The sequence below is a fragment of the Crotalus tigris genome, unplaced genomic scaffold, assembly GCF_016545835.1.
Source record: "Crotalus tigris isolate CLP2741 ecotype Arizona unplaced genomic scaffold, ASM1654583v1 scf7180000019663.277103, whole genome shotgun sequence".
NCBI lineage: Eukaryota > Metazoa > Chordata > Lepidosauria > Squamata > Viperidae > Crotalus > Crotalus tigris.
Genome location: NW_024097650.1, coordinates 51,267 through 77,098, shown reverse-complemented (window position 1 = coordinate 77,098; position 25,832 = coordinate 51,267). Strand labels below are relative to the sequence as shown.

At 39.8% G+C, this 25,832-nt stretch overlaps 1 protein-coding gene across 1 annotated transcript in view; it reads left to right on the top strand.

Moving 5' to 3' along the window:
• Positions 1-25,594, top strand: part of SLC6A13 (solute carrier family 6 member 13) — an 86,083-nt gene extending 60,489 nt beyond the window's left edge. Inside the window, exons 9-15 of the mRNA XM_039364138.1 lie at positions 697-821; positions 949-1,061; positions 2,213-2,350; positions 15,766-15,868; positions 16,555-16,655; positions 19,045-19,215; positions 21,935-25,594. Of these exons, the coding sequence (XP_039220072.1) occupies positions 697-821; positions 949-1,061; positions 2,213-2,350; positions 15,766-15,868; positions 16,555-16,655; positions 19,045-19,215; positions 21,935-22,033 (850 nt within the window). The 3' untranslated portion in view covers positions 22,034-25,594. The remainder of the gene's footprint in view (positions 1-696; positions 822-948; positions 1,062-2,212; positions 2,351-15,765; positions 15,869-16,554; positions 16,656-19,044; positions 19,216-21,934) is intronic.
• Positions 25,595-25,832: the final 238 nt, after the last annotated feature.

Below are 25,832 nucleotides of genomic sequence, written 5' to 3'. Positions count from 1 at the left end.
TGCTGCTTTTATTAGTTTTATGGAAGCAGCAAAATCCTGCAGTTGTCTAAAAACTGTATTTGCAAAAGGCTTTGCTGAATGAGATGTACTTCTGAGCATTCATCATGGATTCTAATCAATAAGATAAATAATATTATGCTGTATTAAATGTCACACTGAATCATTACTAGTATAAACAAGAGCTTCAGTATTTATTTTTCAGTTGATTAATGATCTTTTAATTAAGGAAATGTCCATAATAAACTGGGTAGCAGGATTTTAAACAGGCTAATTTTTTCAGCCATAAGTCCCTTGAATCTCTGTGTGACAGGTCCTTTCCTTCTTTCTTTCTTTCTTTCTTTCTTTCTTTCTTTCTTTCTTTCTTTCTTTCTTTCTTTCTTTCTTTCTTTCTTTCGTTCTCCCTCCCTCCCTCCCTCCCTCCCTCCCTTCCTCCCCTCTCCTTCCCTCCCCCTTTCTCTTCCCTTCTCAGGATAGACTTCTATCAAGGTGCCTGGAAAATTAATCCTGTATTTTTCCCCAGGATTATTATACTTACATTCAAATTTAAAATCTATGCAATTAGTTTTAACAACCTCAGGACACAGTATGCACATTTTCATACAAACATTTCATTCTTGTCTAGATACCATGATGTTAGATGTCTTTGCAAACTGTTGCTCTTTTCTCATGTCATCTCTCTCTCTTCTCACCTTCTAGGGATTGTATCGCTCTGTGTTTTTTGAACAGTGGCACAAGTTTTGTGGCTGGCTTTGCCATTTTTTCCATTCTGGGTTTCATGGCAGAAGAACAAGGAGTGCTTATTTCAGAGGTAGCTGAGTCGGGTGAGTAGCTCATGCACCACGGGGCTTACCTTGAACACAATGAAAAGTGGTTGGTTAGGAATGTAATGATCATAATGTCTTGTGCTGGTTATATGGCTTCAACATATTAGCAATTTTTTCTCCACAGGACCTGGTCTGGCTTTCATTGCCTATCCACGAGCTGTTGTCATGCTGCCTTTCTCCCCATTATGGGCTTGCTTCTTCTTTGTTATGGTGGTTCTCCTGGGACTGGACAGTCAGGTAAAGATGCTACAAATGGGCAGACTCAGTCCTGTACTTAACCTATTCTTCTTATTCTGTTGTCCCTATGTAGTTAAGTTTATTATTCCCATCAACGTGAAAGTCACATGTTGACTGGCTTGTGGGTAACAGATGTTGTGGTTACATGTAAGAAGAAGGTTGAGAAGGTTGTCCCACTTGCCTGAGACACAGACCATTTTCTGTCTCTGCCTCCTAGATCAGGGGTCCCCAACCCCAGTCTGTGGACTGGTACTGGGCCATGGCATGCCAGCAACCAGTCCGCACAAACAGGCAAAGCCCCATCCGTGGGAGTACACAAACCCACACGCTCTCTGGTCCACAGAAAAACTTTTCTCCACGGAACCGGTCCCTGGTGTCCAAAAGGTTGGGGACCTTTGTCCTAGATAATAGATAACTACTTTGCACTCCTTGTTAAAGATGCTTAGCTTACATAATGTAGGTGCTTAGAAAAGGGATCTACTTTTTCTAAATGATAAATGCTGCTTTTCTAAATGCTAATTTGTACACATGCCCCCAGTAATATTGAACTGATTAACTGCAAAAGTGATTTGAGATTTTTTTTATAGAGATGGGTAGAACAAAGGTAATTAATCTGAATCAATCTGAATTCAGGAAGACGTTAATTGGCCTGTCTAGAAGGTCCATTATGGAAATAGAGAGAAGGTCTTCAAGATGGCTCCAGAGTTGTTAAGCAACTGTCCTCAGTGAATGTTTCAGAAATAAGCAGTTGGTAGCTATTTTTTTTAAAATTAAACTGATTTAAAAGTTTGACCCCTTTTAAATTGACAAAACTGAGTAAAAAAGTAAAGGAGATTATTTCAATATGGAGCCATGAACTAATAACAGGACTGTACTGGCAGCTTAGTGCATATAGAGTATGCTTGATACTTCATAATTGCCTGTGATCAGACAGGACTTCTGGCTTTTTGAAATGTTACAGAAGTTGGCAGAAGCTTGAAATGATTACTGTTTGTCTCCAGCCAATATCTTTCAGAACTGTGTGTGGTTATGACAGGATTCAGATTGGTATCTTGTAATCTTTCAATGAATGGAAGGATATGCAAGAATGAAAATCTGAGAAGATCTGTGATGGAAAGAACTGAAGGCTGCTTCAATTCTCATTTCCCTAGTTTGTCTGTATGGAAAGCCTGGTCACCGCTGTAGTTGACATGTATCCTGAAATCTTCCGGAAAAAGAACCGCAGAGAAACTTTAATTCTTCTTGTCTCCATCCTCTCATACTTTGTGGGTCTCGTCATGATCACAGAGGTAAATACATTCGAAAAATAATATATAATTGCTAATTCTATTGCCCTTGAGTTGAGCTTGGTTCCTGATTATTGTGTGGGTTTTTTTTTTACCTATTTTAAATGTATGATTAAGAAAAAAGTTCTTTAATGAAGAAGTCAGAGAGAATTTGTTACCATTTTTATCATTTCTGAAAATAGTATATCAGAGTTGTGATCTGAAGGCACATTCTTTTTAATAAGTATACAGACATTTCTAAAATTCTGTTTTCATTTTGTCATTGTGGGGCACTGAGTGTAGATTAATAAGAAAAAATGAATTTCAACAACTGTAGAATCAGGCTGCAGCATAACAAAATTGACAAACGTGAAGGGGGTCTGAATACTTTCTGAATGCATTGTTTGCTTGAGGCAATATTACATAAGATGTGCCATAATGAACTAATTTTCTGCTTACTTTTATGGTGGAAAAACTCATATAAGAACACACCAAGAAACGGACAGAATCCAAGAATTGTTTCATTAAAACAAGCATGATGCAGTGGTCTTTTGCTGTTAAGTATGAAGAACACCACCAAGTTGTTATGTAAAGAGATTGAAGAAGAGCGCACATTTGAACTTCAACAAAGATTTATTTCACAACTGTTAAGTAGTACAGATGGGGATACATAAAAATTTGGGGTTCCTTGTGTCCAAAAAGAAAATACTTTGTCATGTGAATGTTACTTAGCCTATGAGAAGTATGAATGTCAGTTGCGCTGACTGTTATTCTAACAGTTTGACTATGCATTGTATTTTGAATGGGGAGAATTATAAACATGCCCGTTATGAGTATCCTGAGAATATTGTAATTTATGGAGATATATTATTTGTGAATCAAAGGCCTTTCATTGATGTAACAAAGGTTACAACTCTAGGAGGATATATGTCATGACTCATGAGGAAATAGCTGTGGCATGTATACAGAGACAATGAGTTAGCAATTAAAGCTAACTGTGGCTTGATACATTGACTTTTCCATTAAAAGCTAATTGTGACTTAATTGTTTACAATGAAAGACTAAAAGAAGATGATAAAAAGTGCTTCATACAGGACAATCATTATTTCATAGTATCAACAATGAGCAAAGGGATCCACACTGTAGCCAATGAGATCTATTGATAAAATTTGATTCCAAGAAAATTATATATAGTATCCCCGTCTGTACTACTTAACAGTTGTAAAATAACTGTGTGCTCTTCTTCAATTTCTTTATTCTACATAAGAACTTGGTTGTGTTCTTCATCCTTAACAGAAAGAATCCAAGCAAAAAGTTACATTAATAGGTACTTTAATTATTCTTTGCCAACAACAGAAGGGCCAAAGGGCTTTAGCTGTTCTGTTCTTGGCCAATAACTGGCAATTACAGGCAGAAAACAAGCTGGCTAGACTGGCTGGCTTTTTTTGCTAGCAAACACTGAACAAGGTGTGCTTTCACAGTACCTGAGCATGTGCAGTGAAGTCATTACACAAATCCCACTCTACAGCAATATAGGCACAGGATGTAGGCAAATAAAGAAGAGGAATATACAGTGATATCACTGAGGAATGGGGATTGTCATCAGTTGGCTTGCTTTGCTGTGGGTTGAATGTGATACGGTACAGTATATGATCAAAATTAAGCATAGATGAGAATAAATGGTATCTTTACTGAATGGCACAGCATCAAGCAGGGAATGAGACCATCTCTTGAACGCTTAATGCATTTATGAATAAATGCAAAAGGAATGCTGGCGGTGATAGAAGAAGTGAATGGATTAGAGACATGAATGTAGCTGTTCATTCGTATGCAGATGATCCAGTGCTATTGGCTGAGCACCCTAATGTTTTGTAGTGAATGTTAGACTGTTGATACAATGAGAAGAGTGGATCTGAAAATTAATGTATCAAAGTCCAAGGTCATTACGTTTGACAGAAAAAATGGAGTGAATGATCACAAATTATACATAAATGGTGAAAACTTGGAACAAGGAGAGGGGTTTGTGTTCCTTGCATGGAATGTTTACTAAATGGATTGAAAGAAGAATGTGCAAACATTAGCAGAAAATGAGTAGGTCATATGCGTTGTGAGGAATGAATGAATGTTTGTTACAAAAAAAGAAGAAGCAAAAATGGCTGTTTATATTTTTACCAACTGTTGTATGCAAGAGAGAGACGGGTATGTGGCAAGAAAAAAATATATATGTGAAATGCTGTGACAATGGATTATAGGACGCGAATTTCTATGGAGAAACAAGAAGAGATAGTTACAAAAAAATCAACGGGCGCTGAATGGATGTGAACTGAGTGCAAAAGTGAGAGACCAGTGTGAAAGAAGCATGTCGAAAAGAAGGAATATGGATCAATTTAAAAAAATACAAAGATATGAAAAAAGACTTTACAGATCAAGAGGATGGGATGACCAAGTTAGCTGGTGGTTGCAAAAGACACTAGGAAAGGACTTATTGGAATGGTGGGAACAAGGATAATTCGCAAGGGTAAAAGCTATGCAGTGGTATGGCAAATGTTGGTATCGGGCAAATTGTAATTACATTTAATTTCCTATACTTATGTCATGCCTTAATTTATGAGATAGTATAATAGATAAACAGACAGATAGAACTATTTCTTACTCCTTTCTATACCTTGTGTAATATTGGTTATCCTGAAAAAGTATAGTCTGATGGGTATGTATGTATGTATGTATGTATGTATGTATGTCATAGTCTGGAAATGAAGAGGTTTCATTCTTTGTCAGTTTGTCCATTGATTCCCCTACCTGCCTATTGCAGAGACTTTTGCAAGTACACTACAACGAAGCATTCTGTTAATGTAAGGCAGTGTTTCTCAACCTTGGTGACTTTAAGACATGTGGTTTTCAACCCCAGAATTCAGGATGGATGGGAAATTCTGGGGAACTTAAGTCCACATGTTCGAAAGTTGCTAAATTTGAGAAACTCTGATGTAAAGCAATAACTAGACTGGTTAGATCAATCCCTGAAGCTAAAGCATATCGGATACTCCCTTGATTTGTCAACTGCAACTCGCTTTCAAATAGACACAGCCTATGTTTATGCTTGGTATTTTTGGAGCTGACAAAGGTTGCTTATGATTCCCATCCTGTTTTCATTTTAGATCTTTTTGTTTGTTTGTTTGTTTGTTATCAACCTAACCAAAGCCAAAGGCATCCAGCTTACTTTTAAGTTACCACTATGCCCCTGATCCATCACCATTTGGAGCATGGCCACTACAACCAGGAATGACCATGAAATGACACATTTCCTCCTGAAATGTGAAGTCAGCCCAGGAACCCCTAAATTTAAAAAAAAAAAAAAATTAATGGGAAGAACACTTTTTTCAGTTGGAATTATTCATGAATAAATAATATTTGGGGAACAGGTATTACTTTTTCTTTACTTTAATTTTTATTATTGTTCTTGGGCACGTAAAAAAGAAACTGTCATGAGATGGGAAAAAAAGAGAAACATCTGTCATCTCAATGTTCTCAGAAGTATTTTCAAATACAGTAGAGAGGGGAGAAACATCTTACTAAAAACCAGGAGCAACAGACAGGGACAAAGAAATCGTAGTCTAGGAATTTATATAAAGTACCAAGATTGAATATAATTCATAACAAAAAAACAAAAACAATACCCCACTGCAGAAGTTATAACTTTTTCTTATTTCAATAATAAAATCTATATTGGGCAGAGTAATTTTACTCCTGTTATTGTTAAGACGTTAGGTATGCAAATTTGTTATTGATGTGCTGAAAATTGCTCACTTGTCCTTCCTACCTATAAGCTAGTACAGGGGTGTCAAACTTGCCGCATCATGTGACGTGTCGTGATGTATCGCGACTTTTTTCCCCATGCCGGAGCTGGGGTGAGCGCAGTTTCCGCGTGATGCATACAGCCCATGGGCCGGCAGTTTGACACCCCTAAGCTAGTAAGAAGGCCAGATCCTGAAGTTGAAACTCAAGTACTTTGGCCACCTAATGAGAAGGAAGGACTCACTGGAGAAGAGCCTAATGCTGGGAAAGATTGAGGGCAATAGAGGAAGGGGACGACAGAGAATGAGGTGGCTGGATGGAGTCACTGAAGCAGTAGGCGTGAGCTTAAATGGACGCCAGAAGATGGTAGAGGACAGGAAGGCCTGGAGGAATGTTGTCCATGGGGTCGCGACTTCGCAACTAACAACAACAACAAAGCTAGTAACACAGTCATGTACTGGTTGGAGAATTCTGGGAGTTGAAGTCCACCTATCTTAAGGTTACTAATGTTGAGAAACATTATTCATGGATATTAATTGGAGAAAGTTATAAAAACATGTAAGTCCATCCCATTTGCTTTATAAAACCATTACAAGTCCTGTATATAGGTAGTCCTCAACATACAATCATAATGGAGCCTGCGGCCTGCCTATTATGGTTATATGCTGTAAAGATAATAAAACAGGTCAGTCATAACCAACTCAATTTTTATGACCTTTTTGCAGTGGTCATTAAGTGAATCCATGGTCATTAAGAGAACGCCATGATTGTTAAGTGAACTCATGGTTTGCTATGGGTGCGGGTTTTGCCAAAGTGTCATTTTTCAGCAAAACTGATATAAACTGTGGTCATGTGACCATGGGACACTGCAAATGACTGCACATGTCCCCGTGTTGCTGAGTGCACGAGGTTTGGTCATGTGACCACAGAGGGGGCTTGACTGTTGGAACTTTGAATTTGGGTCATAACTCCCCTTTTTAGGATTGGTCATAAGTTTGAATGGTTGCTAAGCAACCAGCAGTAAATCAAGGATTACCTGTATGAAGATAACTGTAAGGGTTTTTTTTTCCCCCCTCCATCCTTCCTTTCCCATTTCCCTTCAAAGTAAAATAGCGAAACTGCACAGAGTTTGCTCTAATTTAGAAAGCAAGAAGCCTCTAGACTCTTCTGCTTTCAGATTGCACCCTGCTGACTTTTGAAACTGTAATTGTTGTGCGCAGACTTTGTCTAAATACAACATAGTGCAGGGGTGGGTAACTATGGCCCCCTTACGACCTGTGGACTTCCACTCCCATAATTCCTGAACAACTGGCTCAGGATTTCTGGGTGCTGAAATTAACAGGTTATAAAGGGGTCATCGTTGCCTACCCCTGGTATAGTGTATAATATTTATTAATTGAAAAGGATTGAGGCAGGAGAAAATTGGGGACTTGGTTGACTAATTCCTGAGTCACTCAAAAGTCAGGTCTCTTCTGCCTGTTTGTATGTAGGCCCGGCAAAGCTATATTTATTAAACAACATTCAGCTGTGTTGTTTGTAAAAGTTTCAGTATTTCATTCAGCACTATATGAAGAATGAGTGACAAAACGTGCCATTAAATGCCACTGTATGTGCATATGGAGCCCAGATTGGACCAGGAGTCTCACAGACATTTAAACAGATATTTAATTATGTTCTCTGTCATTTAACACTTTTCTTGTTTGATGTAGGAAATGAAGAACAGAGAATCTATGGCAGTCACAATTGGTACAAAAACAGGAAAGCCACCTACCAACCATCACTCATGTGCTTATTTTTCATGTGGGAGAAAAAGTAGCAGTTCTGTTGAATTTTCATTTTTCAATCCTATTGTAAGGTTTTCCACTTAACCTCACAATTGCCCCAGCATTACTCAGGAATTTAAAAGAGCCAAAGAAACTCTTGAGCCGAGATTTCAGCAAGCAAACAACTTTTATTTTGATCAAAACAGAGTTGGGTGACCCCATCTCTCTTCGTGGCTGATAGAGAGATGAAGGCAACAACCAGAAAAGATGTCTTCCACCTTTTATACCTTTTCAGAACAAAGAATCAGGTCTTGGTACCAGGCATAAGATGGCACAAAAAAACAATTCCTAGATCAGGGGTAGGCAACCCAAAACACTCAAAGAGCCACTTGGACCCGTTTCCCACCAAAAACAAAACACTGGGAGCCACAAAACCCTTTTGATATCTAAAAGGAAGATAACACTGCATATATCCTTTTTTACCTTTATTATAGGTATCTATCTATCTATCTATCTATCTATCTATCTATCTATCTATCTATCTATCTTATCTCAGTGGTTCTCAACCTGTGGGTCGGGATCCCATTTGGGGTCGAACGACCATTTCACGGGGGTCGCCAAACAACGCAGTCTGCCATTTTTTCCCCCTTTTCCTTAGCTGTGCTACTCCCTTTTATTCTATTGGCTTTTGAAAGCCAATAGAATAGACTCTCTTGAATAGAGTCTAATTCTATTGGCTTTCAAAAGCCAATAGGAATTGTCCAGGCTGTCTCTGCCCTGCTGAGCCCGCCAAAAGCCCCATTCTGCAAACGGTGCTGCACCAGTTGAGTAGTCCTCGACTTACGACCGGTTGAGTAGTCCCCAACTTACGACTGGTTGGGGGGTCGCGGCATTAAAAAGGTTGAGAACCACTGTCTTATCTTTGGGTGAGGCACCCGGTCTACCAACTATAAATCCGTCTGTTCTGCATTTAGCTCCAATCTAGGAGCATGTTTTTTACTCGTAAAGGTAAAAAAGGATATATGCAGTGTTATCTTCATTTTAGATATCAAAAGGGTCTCTCTCTCTCTCTCTGTCTCTCCCTCCCTCCCTCCCTCTCCCTCTTTCTGCCCTTGATCTGCCAGTCCTCTTCCCCCACTCTCTCTCTCTCCCTCTTTCTCCCTCTCTTTCTCTCTCTCTCCCCCTCCCTCTCTCCCATCTTCTGCTCACCTGGCAAGCTGGCTTCAAGCTGTTCTCCAACCAGCTGACACACATTCTTATTGGGCTAGCTCAGGGGTAGGCAACCTGGGCTCTTTTATGACTCGTGGACGTCAACTCCCAGAATTCCTGAGCCAGCAGAGCTGGGCTAGCTAGCTCTCTCCTGCCCTTCCTGCTTTCTGCTTCCTGCTGAGATGCAGCAAAGGGAGGAGCTCCGCCCAATAAGCTTTTCAGATCCTCGGAGAACACCGTGAGTCCACTCTCTTTTTTACACACAAACACACACACACACACAGAGAGAGAGAAGCAGGGAAGCACAAGTGCCTCTCTCTGTCTCTGTCTCTCTCTGCAAATGGCAGAGGAGGCTGGGAGCCACAGGGGAAGATTCAAAGAGCCGCATGTGGCTCCGGAGCCGCAGGCTGCCGACCTGTGTCCTAGATGATGACTCATACACAGCAACCCAGGCTCCATCTGTAACTCCTTTTCCCCCTCCCCTTACTGTGCTCTTTTCATATAAGCAATCACCTGTACCTAAAGCATGAAGCCCTTACTTTTCCAATATATATATAAAGCATCTGATCAAGCAATTAACTATAAAATAATGATTACAAAATAACAAAACAATGATTACATGATAACACTATAATTATCAATATAAAATGGTTACTATATATAAAATAAATGCTAATGTCAAACTTAAACATATTAAAATCATAAGCACAATAAAATCCTTTCACTATGACACTAAATAGAATTAACATATTTCACCAGACTAAAATTTCATGTGATTATAGAAGCTGGGCAATAAGGTTATTTGGGTCTTGGCGACATTTCGACGAAGTCTCATTTGTCATCTTCAGGCTGGTGTTTTCGGCTTCGTGCTTCTAGGAGCAATGTGTGATCGTAGCTGTTTCTTCCTTTTAACAGTGGGGGTATGAACTGATTGGATGAGAGCTTGGCTGTGTTCTGATTGGATGGAGGTGTGTTCTGATTGGTTAGGAGCTTGGCTGTGCTCTGACTGGATGGGGGGTTGGCTGTGCTCTGATTGGATCAGGGGTTGGCTGTGCTCTGATTGATTGGGGGAGTGTTCTGTTTGGGTGGGGGCTTTGTTGTGCTCAGGTTAGTCTGAGCTGCACGGGGATGTGATATGGTGAGCTGCATATATATATGAGCAAAGGGCAGAAAAGCAAGTCTTTCATATATCAATACTAAGAAAAAATAAACTTAAGTATATTACCATAGGATAAACTTTGTAAAGATTAAATTTTGCAACTAGGAATGTGAAAAAAAAATAGTATAAAGAATTAGCCAGGCAAGTCTAATTTTTTAAACAGCATGTTCAATACATCAGCCATAAAAAGCCCTGCAAGAGCTTACAATGAAATATAGTGGCTTTCCTAACTTATATGCTTCAGTTTATATGTTTAAGGGAAATTAACCATGTGCTTTTATTAGGGAACAGGTCTCAATGTCAACACCATGATGGAAAATATCAGTGTCAGTCTCAATGTGAACGCCACCCCACCTCTCCACCATGTGCACAAAAGAGGTAGCACACAGGGTTGGCCCTTGATTGTGAAGTTTGGTTTAGTAGTTAAGGCACCAGGCTAGAAACAGATGGCCGTGAGTTCTAGACCCTTCCTAGACATGAAAGCTGACTGGGTGACTTTGAGCCATTCACCAGGAGATTGTGAGTTCTAGTCCCGCCTTACTCATGAAAACTGGTTGGGTGATTTTGGGCCAGCCACTTTCTCTCTCAGCCCAGCCCACCTCATAGGATTGATGTTACGAGGAAAATAAGAGGAAGGAGTATTGTGTGTGCTCATCACCTTGAGTTATCTATAGAAGGGAATATTTGTAGCTCAGGGCTGAACTGTGGGGTCCTTGGTGCTCTCTGAGCTTGATTGTTTTCTTGCAGATGTTTCATTACCAAAGTAGCACACTGATGATATTACCTAATTAGGTAATGAAAGAAAACAACCAAGCTCAGAGAGCAGCTCGGACCCCATAGCCTTGAGTTATTTATAAAAACAAAAAGGCAGGATATAAATGAATGAATAAAATAAATTGTGAATGCCATCAGTAACCAGGATTGAGTAAAAGGGCTTTTCCTTCAGCTAACCCAGCCTCAAATTGCGTTGTACTCTATTATAATATAGTCAATCACTATTATAATATTTTCTCTATACCAGGGGTGTCAAACTGCTGGCCCATGGGCCGGTTTCATCATACCAAAGCTGCACCCAGCCCATTGCTGACAATACAAAAAGAGTCGCAATACATCGCGACACGTCATGTGACGTGGCGAGTTTGACACCCATGCTCTATACTACAGTATAACTATTGTACTCTTACATTTTTTCTTTCTCATCCGAGCAATGTTTTCTTCTTAGAAATCCCATTCTGCCTTCTGCCTTAATTCCTCTCTTTTTCTGGGATTTCTTTTGATTTTTTTTGATAAGAGTACTTGCATCTTTCCAGCTTGGGCTTTGCTGTATCTCCATCCTTCTTTTTCCTCTGTCTGGACCAGGGGTAGGCCATCTTGGCTCTTTTATGACTCGTGGACTTCAATTCCCAGAATTCCTGAGCCAGCAAGGCTGAACTTGGAAATCTCCCCCTTGCCCCTCAGCATGGCTGGCTCAGGAATTCTGGGAGTTGAAGTCCACGAGTCATAAAAGAGCCAAGATTGCCTACCCCTGGTCTGGACCATCCACACCCTTTGAAGGGAAAATGCCTTCTTTTACTCAGCTGTAAAAGAATACTTTCTTTTATTCTTCTGTAAAAATACCTTCCAAAACAGGTATCTCCTCCCACACCTGTTTCAAGGTTGCAGCTTTTATAGGCAACTCTTTATAGGCAAACTCTGCTGTGTTGGAAAAAAAAGCTCAAATAAGAGGGGAGGGAAGCAATTTTTCTAAGAGCAGCCTGCTCTTCTGCTGGCAGACCTGGGGTTTTCATTGCCTTTGGCGATTGATGGTGTTTACCCATCTCAAGCGTGTTAAACCTATTCAGACAACCTTCCCCCATTGCTTTTATTTATTTTTCTTTCTTTTTGAAAAACAGCTTTGTAATTTCATGGTTTGTTGCTGGATTGGCAGCAGGATTCCTGGAAGTTTGAGGGATGTGACAAGCAATGTAGGCTGGCCTTTTAAGGGTGAGCATTACAGGACTTTATCCGCAGTCCTACAGGTAGTCCTTGACTTAACGACCACAAATGAGCCCAAAATTTTGGTTGCTAAGCGAGACAGTTATTAAGTACATTTTGCCCCATTTACAACCTTCTTTTGCACAGCTGTCAAGCAAATCACTGCAGTTAGGTTAATAATATGGTTGTTAAATGAATTTGGCTTCCCCATTGACTTTGCCTGTCAGAAGGTCACAAAAGGTGGCTGCATGTCCCAGGACGCTGCAATTGTCATAAATGTGAGTCATTTGCCAAATATCTTAATTTTGATCACGTGATCCTGGGGTTGCTGCAAAGATTATAAATGTGAAAAATATTCATAATCGCTGTTTACGGTGCCCTTGTAATTTCCCATGGTCACTAAATGAGTTGCTACTGTATTTTATTTCCCTTGTTTTTGGGATCAATTCCTCCCTTATTAGGGATAAATGAGATTGTTGTCCTATGGAGCAGTGCCTTAGCCATTGTGTCCTGTGCAGTTGTCCAAAATATGTGGGTTCTGCCTCAATTTACAACTTTGTGTTTGTGTTTGTGTGTGTGTTTGTGTATATTTGTCTTTCTACCTTACCTAGAAATAATACGTAATTATAGTAATAAACTTTGATAATAAGTGAACTGATTTGTTTTACAGCACCATGTTTCTTTACTGGAGCAAATCATAATTAGATTTGGGGGGAGGGAATAACATGATGGCAACTGTATCGTCCCCTCCTTTGTACTCTCTAGCAGTTGTTATTCAGAAATACTTTGCCTCTGTTTCTACAAAAAAAAAAACATGTTTATGTCTCCATGAATTTGTCTAATCTCTTTTTATGGCCTTCCAAATTAGTAGTCATTGCCCCAACTTCAGATGAAGTTCCACAGGTTAAAAATGCTTCTATGAAAAATGCTCTGTCCTGAACGTCACATTGCTCAACTGTATTTGATAACCTTTCAGTATGACTTCTGTTACAGAGGGAGAAAAAAATGCCTCCCTGTTCACTTTCTCCATACCAAGGCAGGCTAGAAATTCTTAAATTGCCATCTGACACTCTGAAATCTTATGCATAGCAACAGTTGCGTCTTCATTTCTACTCTGCTGTGAGAGACGAATGCTTTGATGCTGAAATCTAAAACTAAAGCTGAGAAATAATTTGAATCCCATATATCGGTACATTGTGATTTAGCTGGAATTGCTTTTTATGTTATTCCCTATTGACTTTTGAAGTCAATTTACTGTCCTTTGGATGAAAATGTGAGAGAGAGCACAGAACCAATTTTGCCAGAGTCGCATAAAGTAGCTTTGTAGATGCAGTTCTCAAGAATTCACATTTTCTCCAGGAGGACACTTATATGTCTGTCCATCCGTCCATCCATCCATCTGTCCGTCCATCCATCCATCCATCTATCCCTATCCCTATCCCTATCCCTATCCCTATCTCATCTCTCTGTATATTTTTTGCATTCCCATAATATAACTTCTTTTTTCACTCCTTCTCATGGTAATAAGAAACTTAAAATATGTGAAGATGGCATTCTTGTGAAAACTTGACTTGTCTTTGGAATGTACGTGGGGACAAGGTTTAAGATACAATCTCTGACTTGGGTATGCATGTGTATGTACTCTGTGTGTGTGTGTGTGTGAGAGAGAGAGAGAGAGAGGGGGGGGGGGAAGAAACATTTGCTAGATATGGGGATTGAAAAAATGATCCAGCTTAGCGTAAGCTAGTTTTCAGAAACTTTCTATCACAAAGGGGAGAAGAACACCCAGAGGTAGGGAAGACAGATGGTTCTATTGATACTAGAAATGAATAACAGGCTATCTTTAGATACATTGAGTTATCAGGCTCTCCAAATACCAGTTAAATAGAGAGAAAATAGTCAGAATCCCGGTATAATATGTATAAACAGAGGACTGCTCATTCACTCCCACTTGGTGCTTTCTACCAGTGGAAACAAAGTAGGAACTGAAAGCTTATTAAATCACCACAAGTAGTTTTAGTTTAAGAGAAAAACATGTCTAGGAAAACACTAGAACATGTGTTAAAAATGAGAATTATAATTTCCTGAATGGATATTTCTGGAAATGAAGTCTCAAGGTTAAAGTTGTCTATATACTGCTAAAACTCTTGTCTTCATAATCTTTAAATGGGCAATACGTTTGTCTATGGAGATTCTCAATCATCCAAGTCATGGTTGTCTCAAAGATGTTTTTTCAAAAGGCAACTGGACTATGTTGTTGTTTTTTTCTTTCCTTTTTCCTTGAGGAAGAAAAAAAACATTTCACTTCTCAGCCAAGAAGCTTCATCAGTTCTGGCTGGATGGTTGAGAGGGATGGAAGAATTAGTTCTGACATGGGCAACAGGTTGCATTATAGAGCGAAACCTTTCAGCCAAGGTACCTCAAATGGGCCAATGTACAGATTGTGTCCAACATCTGGGACCCATGATTCCCATGGAATTGAAAATTAGCAAATTTTATAAAATTTTATAAATTTTATAAAGCATTTTCTGACATAAAATTTGTCATAAAACAGTTTATGACATAATACAAAATAAGATAAGATAAAATAACCTTTATTGTCATTTTTATACTGTGGGCATGATGGCACACATCAAAAATGAAATTTAGTTGCCCGTTCTCAAAGTGAAACACATACATGACACATATCTAAACATACTACGAATAACATATGTATAGACCCACATTTATTTATTTATTTATTTATGAGACTTATATATACCGCTTTAAGTGCAAGCACTCTCTAAGCGGTGTACACCAGTAAGCAATGTATATATATATTTACATTGCCCCCAACAATCTGGGTCCTCATTTTACCTACCCCGGAAGGATGGAAGGCTGAGTCAACCTTGAGCCGGTGAGATTTGAACCGCTGACCTGCTGAACAGAGTCAGCTAAAGTGGCCTGCAGTACTGAACCCTAACTGCTGCGCCACCTCGGCTCACATCCCTACATATACGTAGCAAATAAATATTAAATACTGTCCATCTTGAATATATAACAGAAGGAGGAAGCTTGAGAGTTCGCAAGGTTAATGCTGTGTGGAATGAAACTCTGGCTGAATCTGGATGTTCTACTTCGGATACCATGAAGCCTCCTCCCAGAAGGTAACAAGGAAAACAGGTGGTGAAGAGGATGTGTAGTGTCCCAAATAAGCTTACGGTTAAAACATTAAAAACATTTCCTGTCTTGATATTTGAGTGTGTAATACAGTTCGAGATAGCCCATTCTCAAGTCAGGTACTTCTCTGTATCCCAACTTTTCCAGTGAAGGCTGTACATTAAAAGTTCTATCACTGCTGAAGGCACTGAGGTATCTGGTATGGATATATCTCTGAAAGGATGACTCAAGGGTTCACAGGTTGCTAGAATTATATATAAAATCAATTCAGTGCTTGGGTATTTGGCAGTGTAAAAGACATTCATCTAATCATCACATTTTTAAACTCTCTCTCCTCCATCTCTTTCCCAATCCCCACTGTCTGGACATGTGCCCCTCTTTAGGGTGGGATGTATGTCTTCCAGCTCTTTGACTACTATGCTGCCAGTGGGATGTGCCTACTCTTCGTTGCCATTTTTGAGACTCTGTGCATTGGCTGGGTATATGGTAAGTACAATTGCAACAGGAAACAGGTCTTATTGATTATGTGTCATCACATTGGGCTCAACTGTTAGCAATCACATACATAGAGCTAGGTATCTCAAGATACCTGTCAAAGACAGTCTAGAACATCTCTGGAGCTGGAAAATTATCCCTGAACTTTTCCATGACTAGTACTTCTGTTCTGTTGAAATCTCCAGAATTATCTTCTTATCTAGTTTCATATTTGATATGAGTAGGCAGAAGGACACTAGATGGAATCCAATATTGGTTTCACATGGGTGCAACTGCTTTCATTAGCAGAATTATAAGGAGGCAATTCCTCCCTCATTTTTCCTTGTGCTCTTCAAGTCCTTTTGAAAGACTGAGGGAATTTCTGGAAAAGATTCTGGAGCAGATGCAGAGTACCCCAGAGAGAAAAGGAAGTCAAGTTTTTCCTTGAGTACTCTGAGCCTATAAGAAGCCAATATAAGAAAAGAAATTATCAGTTTTATATTGCCAATTTAATTGACCTTGAGAAACTGCTTTTCACTGTTTTGCTTCAGTGGCTTCTCCTTGCTAATACCTTTCTGTTTAGTCTGCTGTGCTTCTTATTTTCTTGATCCTGGTTCTCTTCTCTGTTCCATAGCTGTAAAGAGCAGACTTGTTCTGCCTGTCTTACCATCTATTGTTCTTTTTTCCCCTTTTCACAGGTGCTGACCGTTTCTACAATAACATCGAAGACATGATTGGCTACCGACCATGGTCTGTTATTAAGTACTGTTGGTTATTCATAACACCAGCTGTCTGTCTGGTAAGTGGGACACCTTGATCTGGAGACCAATCCAGAGGGTGCCCAGGAAAATGGGTTGGACTCTTGGGCAAAAGAGACTTTGACCACTGCTTGTGGCTGCTGTCAGGCAACAAAGAAGTAGGAGGAAGTCATGGTGGGAATGGAAATAGAAACAATCCAAAGAGAACAGATAAAAGTAAAATTTGCATAAATCCCATCAGTGAAGTTTTAACTTAGTCAGTTATGTGCTTAAGATCAGTTCTTCAGCAGTAGAAGCACACATTCAAAGGGGTCTCCCAATTTTGGAAACTCATTGTGACTCCTGCATAGATGCAGCAGATGGACTCTGGAACCAGTGTATATTTGGGTGATAATGATTAGAAATAGGACATTCATTCAGAATTCACCCGTCTGAAATAGTATAGGGTCTCCTGCCTGAGAAGGGGATTGGTCTAGACCAGGGGTAGGCAACCTTGGCTCTTTTATGACTCATGGACTTGAAGTCCATGAGACATAAAAGAGCCAAGGTTGCCTACCCCTGGTCTAGGAGATCTCCAATGTCCCTTCCACCTCTATTCTGATTCTGATTCAGAAGTGTTGTCAACTTGGCTGATGGCCTGAAAGGAACAATTGTATGCACCAACTGAATAGGTACACATCTGAATTAGGTATACCATTTCATTTTGGTGGTGGTTGATACCGTTGCTATTTGTCTCCCACAGCCATGTAAATGTCTGCCAGTATTTAAATGTTAGATCTTTTCACCTTCAGTACTCCTAATTATATATGGGGCCTATAGAAGTCTGCAAAGTCTATTCTTACAGAACCTAATGTCAGTAAGAAAAAAATGAACAAAGCAAGCAAACACTTTCATCCTTAAGCATCACAATTAAGGATGAAAGATAGTGCAGTGTTATTTGACACCTTCTAGTTCAGTGGTTCTCAACCTTTCTAATGCCGCGACCCCATAATACAGTTCCCCATGTTGTGGTGACCCCCCAACCACTTATACAGCACCGGGTGCCAGGGGCGTGGCCAAAGAAAAGGGGAAAAAATGGCGGACAACCTTGTTAGGCGACCCCCGTGAAATGGTCGTTTGACCCCAAATGGGGTCCCAACCCACAGGTTGAGAACCACTGTTCTAGTTGGCATACATGAGAGGCAGGTTGGTGTAGTGGTTAAAGGTTCTAGGCAAGAGACTGTGAGTTCTAGTCCCACTTTAGGCACGAAGCCAGCTGAGAGTCTTGGGGCCACTCGGTCTCCATCAGAAGGAAGAAGAAAATGGCAAATACAGGTGAAAAGTTTGTCAAGAACACTGCAGGGACTTGTCCAGGCAGTTGCCAGGATTCAAGACTGAGTTAAAAACTCCCACCAAGGCGCTATGTGCAGATTGTTGTTCCCTGCCCAACTTAAAATACCACAAGCTACGTTGAAAGGACAAAATGTCCAGAAACAGGTTCCCAATCTCAATTTCTTTTGTCTTACCAATTTGTAAGACCCTGATCATGTCCATAGACTCTTGGGTCTTATTAGCAAAATCATTAGGAAAGTATTCCCGATGCAGACAGTCCTCAATTTACGATCATTCATTAAATGACCATTCAAAAATAACAATGAAAAAATGACTTATGTTTACAACTGTCACAGCACACCCATGATCACATGATCAAAATTTGGACACTTGGCCACTGGCATGTACTTATGACAGTTGCAGTGTCCTGGGGTCATGTGATCACCATTTGCGACCTTCCCAGCCATCATCTGGAAAGCAAAGTCAATGGGGTTCTCTTAACAACCACCTGATTCACTTAACAATTGCAATAATTCGCTTAACAACGGTGGCAGAAAAGGTCACAAAACTGGGTGCAACTCCATAAACACCTTGCCGAACAACAGAAAGTCTGGTCCCAGTTATCATCATAAGTCAAGGACTATCTATATCAGTGGTTCTCAACCTGTGGGTCGGGACCCCATTTGGGGTCGAACGACCATTTCACGGGGGTCGCCAAACAATGCCGTCCGCCATTTTTTCCCCTTTTCCTTAGCTGTGCTACTCCCTTTTATTCTATTGGCTTTTGAAAGCCAATAGAATAGACTCTCTTGAATAGAGTCTAATTCTATTGGCTTTCAAAAGCCAATAGGAATTGTCCAGGCTGTCCCTGCCCTGTTGAGCCCGCCAAAAGTCCCATTCTGCAAACGGTGCTGCACCAGTTGAGTAGTCCTTGACTTATGACCGGTTGGGGGTCGCGGCATTAAAAAGGTTGAGAACCACTGATCTATATTCACCAGGTTGAGTATTCACCAAGTTGAGTATCAGGGATTATGTTATTCTGATCAGCACAAAATCTAGCAAAGTAGTTCATTAAAGATTGGTGCATCTAATGCTTCCTCCTTCGCTCAATCTTTCCAGGCAACCTTTTTCTTTTCTTTGATTAAATATACCCCACTGACATACAACAAGAAATATGTGTACCCGTGGTGGGGAGACACTGTCGGCTGGCTGCTTGCACTCTCTTCAATGATCTGCATCCCTCTCTGGATTGTCTACAAACTTTCCACCATTAAAGGATCCCTGAGAGAGGTAAGACTGGCATTTTTAGGCTGGGGACTGGGATGCAAAGTGGCTGAGCCAGGAAGCCTGCCTACTCTCCAGGACTGATAGGCCTTCAGAGGTAGCACTGCTCTGTTCCAAAATAAGGAATGGGGACCTTGCACTAAATTGCTAGGAATCACTCTGTTACTGGCAAGAACCAGTGGCTTTATTGGATTTGAGTTGGCTTGAGGGCTGCACAATCTAAATTGCCTTTCTGGGTGTTTGTTATTAGCTGTATAATATTTCAGCAATGTCACAACTGAGAACTTAGCTTAGCGGTATTCCATCATTTCTTTCTCTCTCCTATGCTTATTGATTTTCAGTCAAATATCTTATTTCCTGTGTGACATTTGCAACTGGTTTCCTTTGATTATAAGGAGTATCCAGTATAGAACTACTGTAAAAGAAATATCTGTATCATTTATGCGGGAGAGGTTTTTTTATTTTTTGTTTTAAAAACTAGTGCTGCATTTCAAATAACAAGATTCAGCGATCTTATTCAAGATTAAATTGTCCCAGAGTAATCACCCAGAAATGCTACAACTGTATTTATTCTGGTTGAAAATGAATACCAAAAGATATGTTGAAGCTCCACCGTTTCAGGGAAAGGTTCCTTCTGGAAATAATTAACTGAAAGAGCAATTTGTGAACTCCAGTGTTTGGTATGAATTCAACTCAGTTTTAGGATCCAGGGAATGACACTGGACCAGTAGCTGTTTTTCAGTAGAAACCATATTCAATACCTTTAGTCCTCAACTTATAACCACAGTTGGGATGGGAATTTCTGTTGCTAGGCAAGGTCCAAGTTTACAGCCTTTTTTTGCCAGAATTGTTCAGTGAATTACTGCAGTGAATTATGCGATGGCTAAGCAAATTCAGCTTCCCCCATTGACTTTGCTTGTCAGAAGTCAGCTGGGAAGGTTGTAAATGGCAATCAAATGATCCATGGACATTGAAACCGTTGTAAAGGCTCTTGCCAAGTGTCTGAATTTTAATAACATGGCTGTGAGGGTGCTGCAATGGTTGTAAGTACAAGCACCAATTGTAAGTCCCTTTCTTCAGGGCTATTGTAAATTCAAACAGTCGCCAAATGGATGGTTCTAAATCAAGGGTTAGCTGTAGGTTGGCCGTTCAAGGCTTAAATCCATTTCTATGCTTTTGGAGAGGAGGTATGATAGAAATGAATCAAAAATATATCCACTGCTAATTTTTGCACAAGGCATAACCCTTGTTAATATTATATGTTTGGAACTCTGCACTTTGATATGGCCTATGGGCTAATCAATAAACTAAACTAACTTGTCTAATTTAGCAGAAATGGCAAAAATTTCCGCTTATTTGAAGGACTACTCACAAGAAAGATATATTTCGGTTTGGAGAAGATGGATAGATTATATTCAGAATAAATATGAGACTAGAAAGTATTATTTAGCTTATGAGTAAATTTTAGATTATTATTAGTAATAGTAATAGTAGTAAAGTTGGAAGGGATCTTGGAGGTCATCTAGTCCAACCCCCTGCTCAGGCAGGAAACCCTACACCATTTCGGACAAGTGGCTGTCCAGTCTCTTCTTAAAAACTTCCAGTGTTGGAGCATTTACTGCTTCTGGAGGCAGGCTATTCCACTGATTAATTGTTCTCACTGCCAGGAAGTTTCTCCTTAGTCCTAGGTTGCTTCTCTCCTTGATTAGTTTCCACCCGTTGCTTCTTGTCCTGCCTTCAGGTGCTTTGGAAAATAGCTTGATTCCTCTTCTTTATGGCAGCCCCTGAGATATTGGAATACTGCTATCATATCCCCCCTTGTCCTTCTCTTCGTTAAACTAGACATACCCAATTCTAGCAACCGTTCCTTATATGTTTTAGCCTCCAGTCCCCTAATCATCTTTGTTGCTCTTCTCTGTACTCTTTCTAGAATCTCAACATCTTTTTTACATCGTGGTGACCAAAGTTTGATATGGTAGAACTTATATTATTCTTAGTTTTATGGTTTAATTATATTATTTTCGTATTTAATTTGTTAATACTTATTTTGAAAAGGAGTTAAAGCATGTTATGGATTTGACTGTTTGTATAGTTTGGGTAATGTTAGTTAGATTATGTTTGTTTATTTGTAACCCTGTAATCAGCTCTGGGAAGTGGGGTGGAGGGTGGGAGGGATTTGGGATATATATTGTATAAAATCTTTAAAACTTTTAATAAAAAAAATAAACTAAACTAACTTGCACAAGGCATACCCTTAAACATTCACAAAAGGATCGAGTGAGACAGAACTACAAGTAATCCTTGACTTACAACCGTTTGTTTAGTGACCATTCGAAATGACAACGGCACTGAAAAAAGTGACTTATGACTGTTTTTCACACGTACGACCCTTGCAGCATCCCCATGGACATGTGATCAAAATTTGGGCACTTGGCAACTGGCATGTATTTAGGTATTTATTACAATTGTACTGTCCTGAGGTCATGTGATCACCATTGGTAAACTTCTGACAAACAAACGAAGTCAATGGGGGGAAGCCAGATTCACTTAAAGACCACATGATTCATTTAACAACTCACTTAAGAACAGCCTCACTTAACAACAGAAATTTGGGGCTCAATTGTGGCTGTAAGTTGAGGATTACCCGTGGATTCTCTGATTTTCTTGGTAAACAGCAGTATTTTCCACCCATCAGTTTTTGTCGTCTCTCCATTTCTCTTTTCAGAGGTTCCATCAGCTTGCCTGTCCAGATGAAGACTTGCCTCAAAGAAAGTGTCCAGGCCATCATCTCTTCCCCATGACAGAATTAGATTCTCACTGTTAGGAGTGGAACCCTCAATCTCTATTGGACAATCTTGGCCCATGACCAAGAAGAGAGGAATCCGCCACCTCGTTTCCCTTTCTTTGAAAAAACCTGGGAAGGCTGCTAGAGAAAGAGGGTTCGCCCTAGAACTCGGGGTGCAAAGCAATGCTGCTTCTTCGGTTTAGCAGCATATTTAGAAGAGGCAATTTAAACCGCAATGTTCTCCTGTGGGTTCATCTAGGAGTGGAACAGGAAGGACAGAATACTGTGATGGAAACCTTTTAATAGGAGCGTAGAATTCCTCTTGCAAAAGGTTTAGGGAGTATTCCAGCCCATTTATAAAATCCACATTTCTTCCAATGATTTATTGCTTAGATGTGTGTGTTTTTAAAAAGAGAATGAGTCCTTGCTTCAACTCCAGACTTAGTTATTTTTCTATTGCTTTCATTTGTTCTTGAACTTGGTATAGCATTATTCATAATATTCTTTCTCTTTAAGGGCCACATGATAGATGAGGTTGATGAAAATTTCCCTTGTCGCTGGCCACTTCTGATGGATTTTCACTGGCTCAATGGTGGAGTAGGAGAACTTTTTAAAAATATATCTGTTACCATATACAGCACAATCCTGCTTACCCACCTTGGACACTATTTCGTTGTTTTTTAAATGGGGCTAAAGCCACTAAGGAAAGGATGAGAAAAATGCTCACATTTTCACAACTATAGCAGAATAACAAAGTTGGGAGGGACCTTGGAGGTCTTCTAGTCCAACCCCTTGCTCATATATCATTTTAGATACATGGTTCTCCAATCTCTTCTTAAAAACCTCCGGTGTTGGAGCACCCATAACTTCTGGACTCAAGTTGTTCCACTGATTAAGTGGAAATTATTTTCACTTTTAGAATATCAATGAATTTTGGAAGAATACATTAATGAAATCAGTGCAAAACACATATGAAATCAATGCAAAACACAGTGATGGTGCTCCATCACTGGAGATTTTTAGAAAAGATTGGACAGTCATTTGTCCAGAATGATATAGTGTCTCCTGCTTGAGCAGGGGGTTAAATTAGGTCCAAGATCCTTCCAACTCTGTTATTCCATACTCTGTAAACATGCTTCTTTGTTAATCTATCTGATGAGTGCATTTGCAGTATTGAAATGTATCTGAGCTGCATATTTAGCTAGCAGGGTTCCTGAATCCATGCTATGTCTAGTGCAGCATCTCATTATCCACTAGTTGGTGTATGGTGCTCTCTTCCATAGATCATAGCTGCTGTAGTATCAGCACATATGCTGTAATATTTCATGAGCTGCAGTTACCTGCTATTCCACAGAATGGAAGAAATAAAAGGTAACCCTGCTCAGATATTCCAAGCCAATCTGGTGTTGCTGAAAATCACCACAGTTCTTAAAAAAAAAACACCAATTTTTTGTTGCATTTTTTTAAAAAAAAAACACATTATTGTCACAGTCCTAGCATGTGTACCTTTGCTATTTAGAACTTCCTTGTTCATTGACTTCATTATTTGGCCATTTTGCAGCAATCTCTTTTGAGAGTTGATGAAGATGAAACCAGTCGTATGATCAAGCAGGAGGCATTGAGGAATAGCAGGACAGAATACTAATAGCAATTGAGTAACATTTCCATATTAATAGAACTTTAGAAATGACCAGGTGAAACGTTTATGCAGCTTTGCAGATCTGAACTGATCACCTCTTTTCAACAGTAGGAAATAGATCTTTATTTTTAAATCACAGTCCCATCTATTATTATGGGCACAACTGCAGCATGAATATTTGTGCAACTAATTCATAAATCTTCTGGAAATCCACTGCTAAGACCTGGGGAGAAATGTCATGGTAATCTCCCCACTTCCCAAACTCTCCAAATAAGGGCAACTTTCATGTGCCAATCCCAATGAATTCCTCATATGTAATTCCTAGTTAAAAGAATAAACAATTTCATAGCAGCACGAATTAGATTTGCTTTAACATATGATTAATGTATTTAATGTATTGGTTGACCTTGGCTGAGCTCAGAAAGCTAAGCAAGGTTCAGCCTTGTTAGGATTGAGATGAAAGTCCACCAGAAGTTACCAGAACTGCAGTAGAGACTAGAACATCAAAAAAGCATCCTAGAAGAAGAAAAATCAAACCACTTCCAAACTATGGTCCAGAAAACCAAATGGGTGTCTTCATGAAATCAAGAGGATACCAATACAGATCAAAGGAGAACTAGGCTTTTTTTAAGCTGTTAAAATGGCTCCTTTAAAGACTCCTACATGCAGTAATCAGGACAGTATGTCTTTTCACTTGCACATAATGACCTTGAAAACAGCCTTTGTGGTTCTGTCCCCAACAAGCAAAATATCTTGCAGTGACCATTTTCCATGTTCCACCTATCACAACCATAGATTGGTAATCAGAGCAGATCCCTTAGTGCAAGGGTCTTCAAACTTGGCCCTTTTATGACTTATGGATTTCAACTCCCAAAATTCCTCAGCCAGCGTGCACACTGGCTGAGGAATTCTGGGAGTTGAAGTCCACAAGTCCAAAAGGGCCAAGTTTGAAGACCCCTGTCTTAGTGCCTTCAGTGATCCTGGGCTAAATAATTGCCATAATCTCTTGCTGCTATTTATACTGGCTGAGGCTGATAGGAGTTGAAATCCAAAACAGCTGGTATGCACTAAGTTATCTATTCCTAATCTAAATATTCTATCCTATATGGTTTTTTTCCTTTTAAGAGAGTGGGGGCTAATCCATTCCTATTCTTGGTTTCCTCCTATAACAGCCACATTCATCTTCACCAAATGCAGCACACAGTGGGATTAGAATGGGCGCTGAGCCTCACAGTTTGCAGAGCATGCCTTGAAACTGAGTCTCCCATTGGTTTGCTTTTTTCCCTTGTACAATTAGCTGAATTGAAATGAAGGAATTTGCAGTCTCAGCTTACTCACGGTTTCATCCCTTTGAATGAGCAACCTGAGACACCTTAAAAGATTACTAAATTCATTACGAATGGCAGAGCCAACACCATTATTAGACAGAGGGAAGCAACCCCCTAAAGTAGCAAAGGAAAGGAGATAAGAGGCAGATACTTAGTCATTCTGAATTGTTTGGCCATTTTGAAGCGAGCTGTTCTCTTGGAATACAGTTGTGTCCTTTAATACATGCCTCCCCACTTCCCAAAAGAACAGTGGAGAAGCATATATTTTTTGAGATTCAGCCCAGAAGTTGATTATCAGACAGAATAAGAATGGAGCATTTGTGCTGCCAGAGTCCAATGTAGTTGGGTGAGTACTGTATAATAAATTTGAATAAATAATAATACCAAAGCTGAAAGAAAAATCTTCATCATGGTCCAGTCCAAGATGGGAATAAACCTAAAACAGAGGCTGTTTGGAAAGAAAGTTCTTTATTGAGTTGCAGAACTAGACAGAAATGTGGCTCTGGGGCAGCTGACCACATAGAGCTGGGAGTAGTGGGTTTTTATACCTTCTTGGGCTTTTGTGTTTGGAGTTGTTTCTGTTCCTGTGACATGAATTTTGACCTGAACTTTTGAGTGTGTCCTTTTGGTATTCTGATGGTGGTGGTTAATCCTATTATGTCCTAAAGGTCATGTCCTGCTTCTCTAGGGCTGTGGCTGATGGCTATGTCCTGTATTGGATTTTTGGGTGAGGGGTTGTTGGTTCTAATTCTATCACTCTGCTATTGTTAGCTATCAGTTTTGCTGCAAGGGATTTCAAAATACTTTATCTTGAATGGGCTTCTGCCTGATAATATTTGCTCATGAATGGGGCCTCAGTCTTTCTGAATGG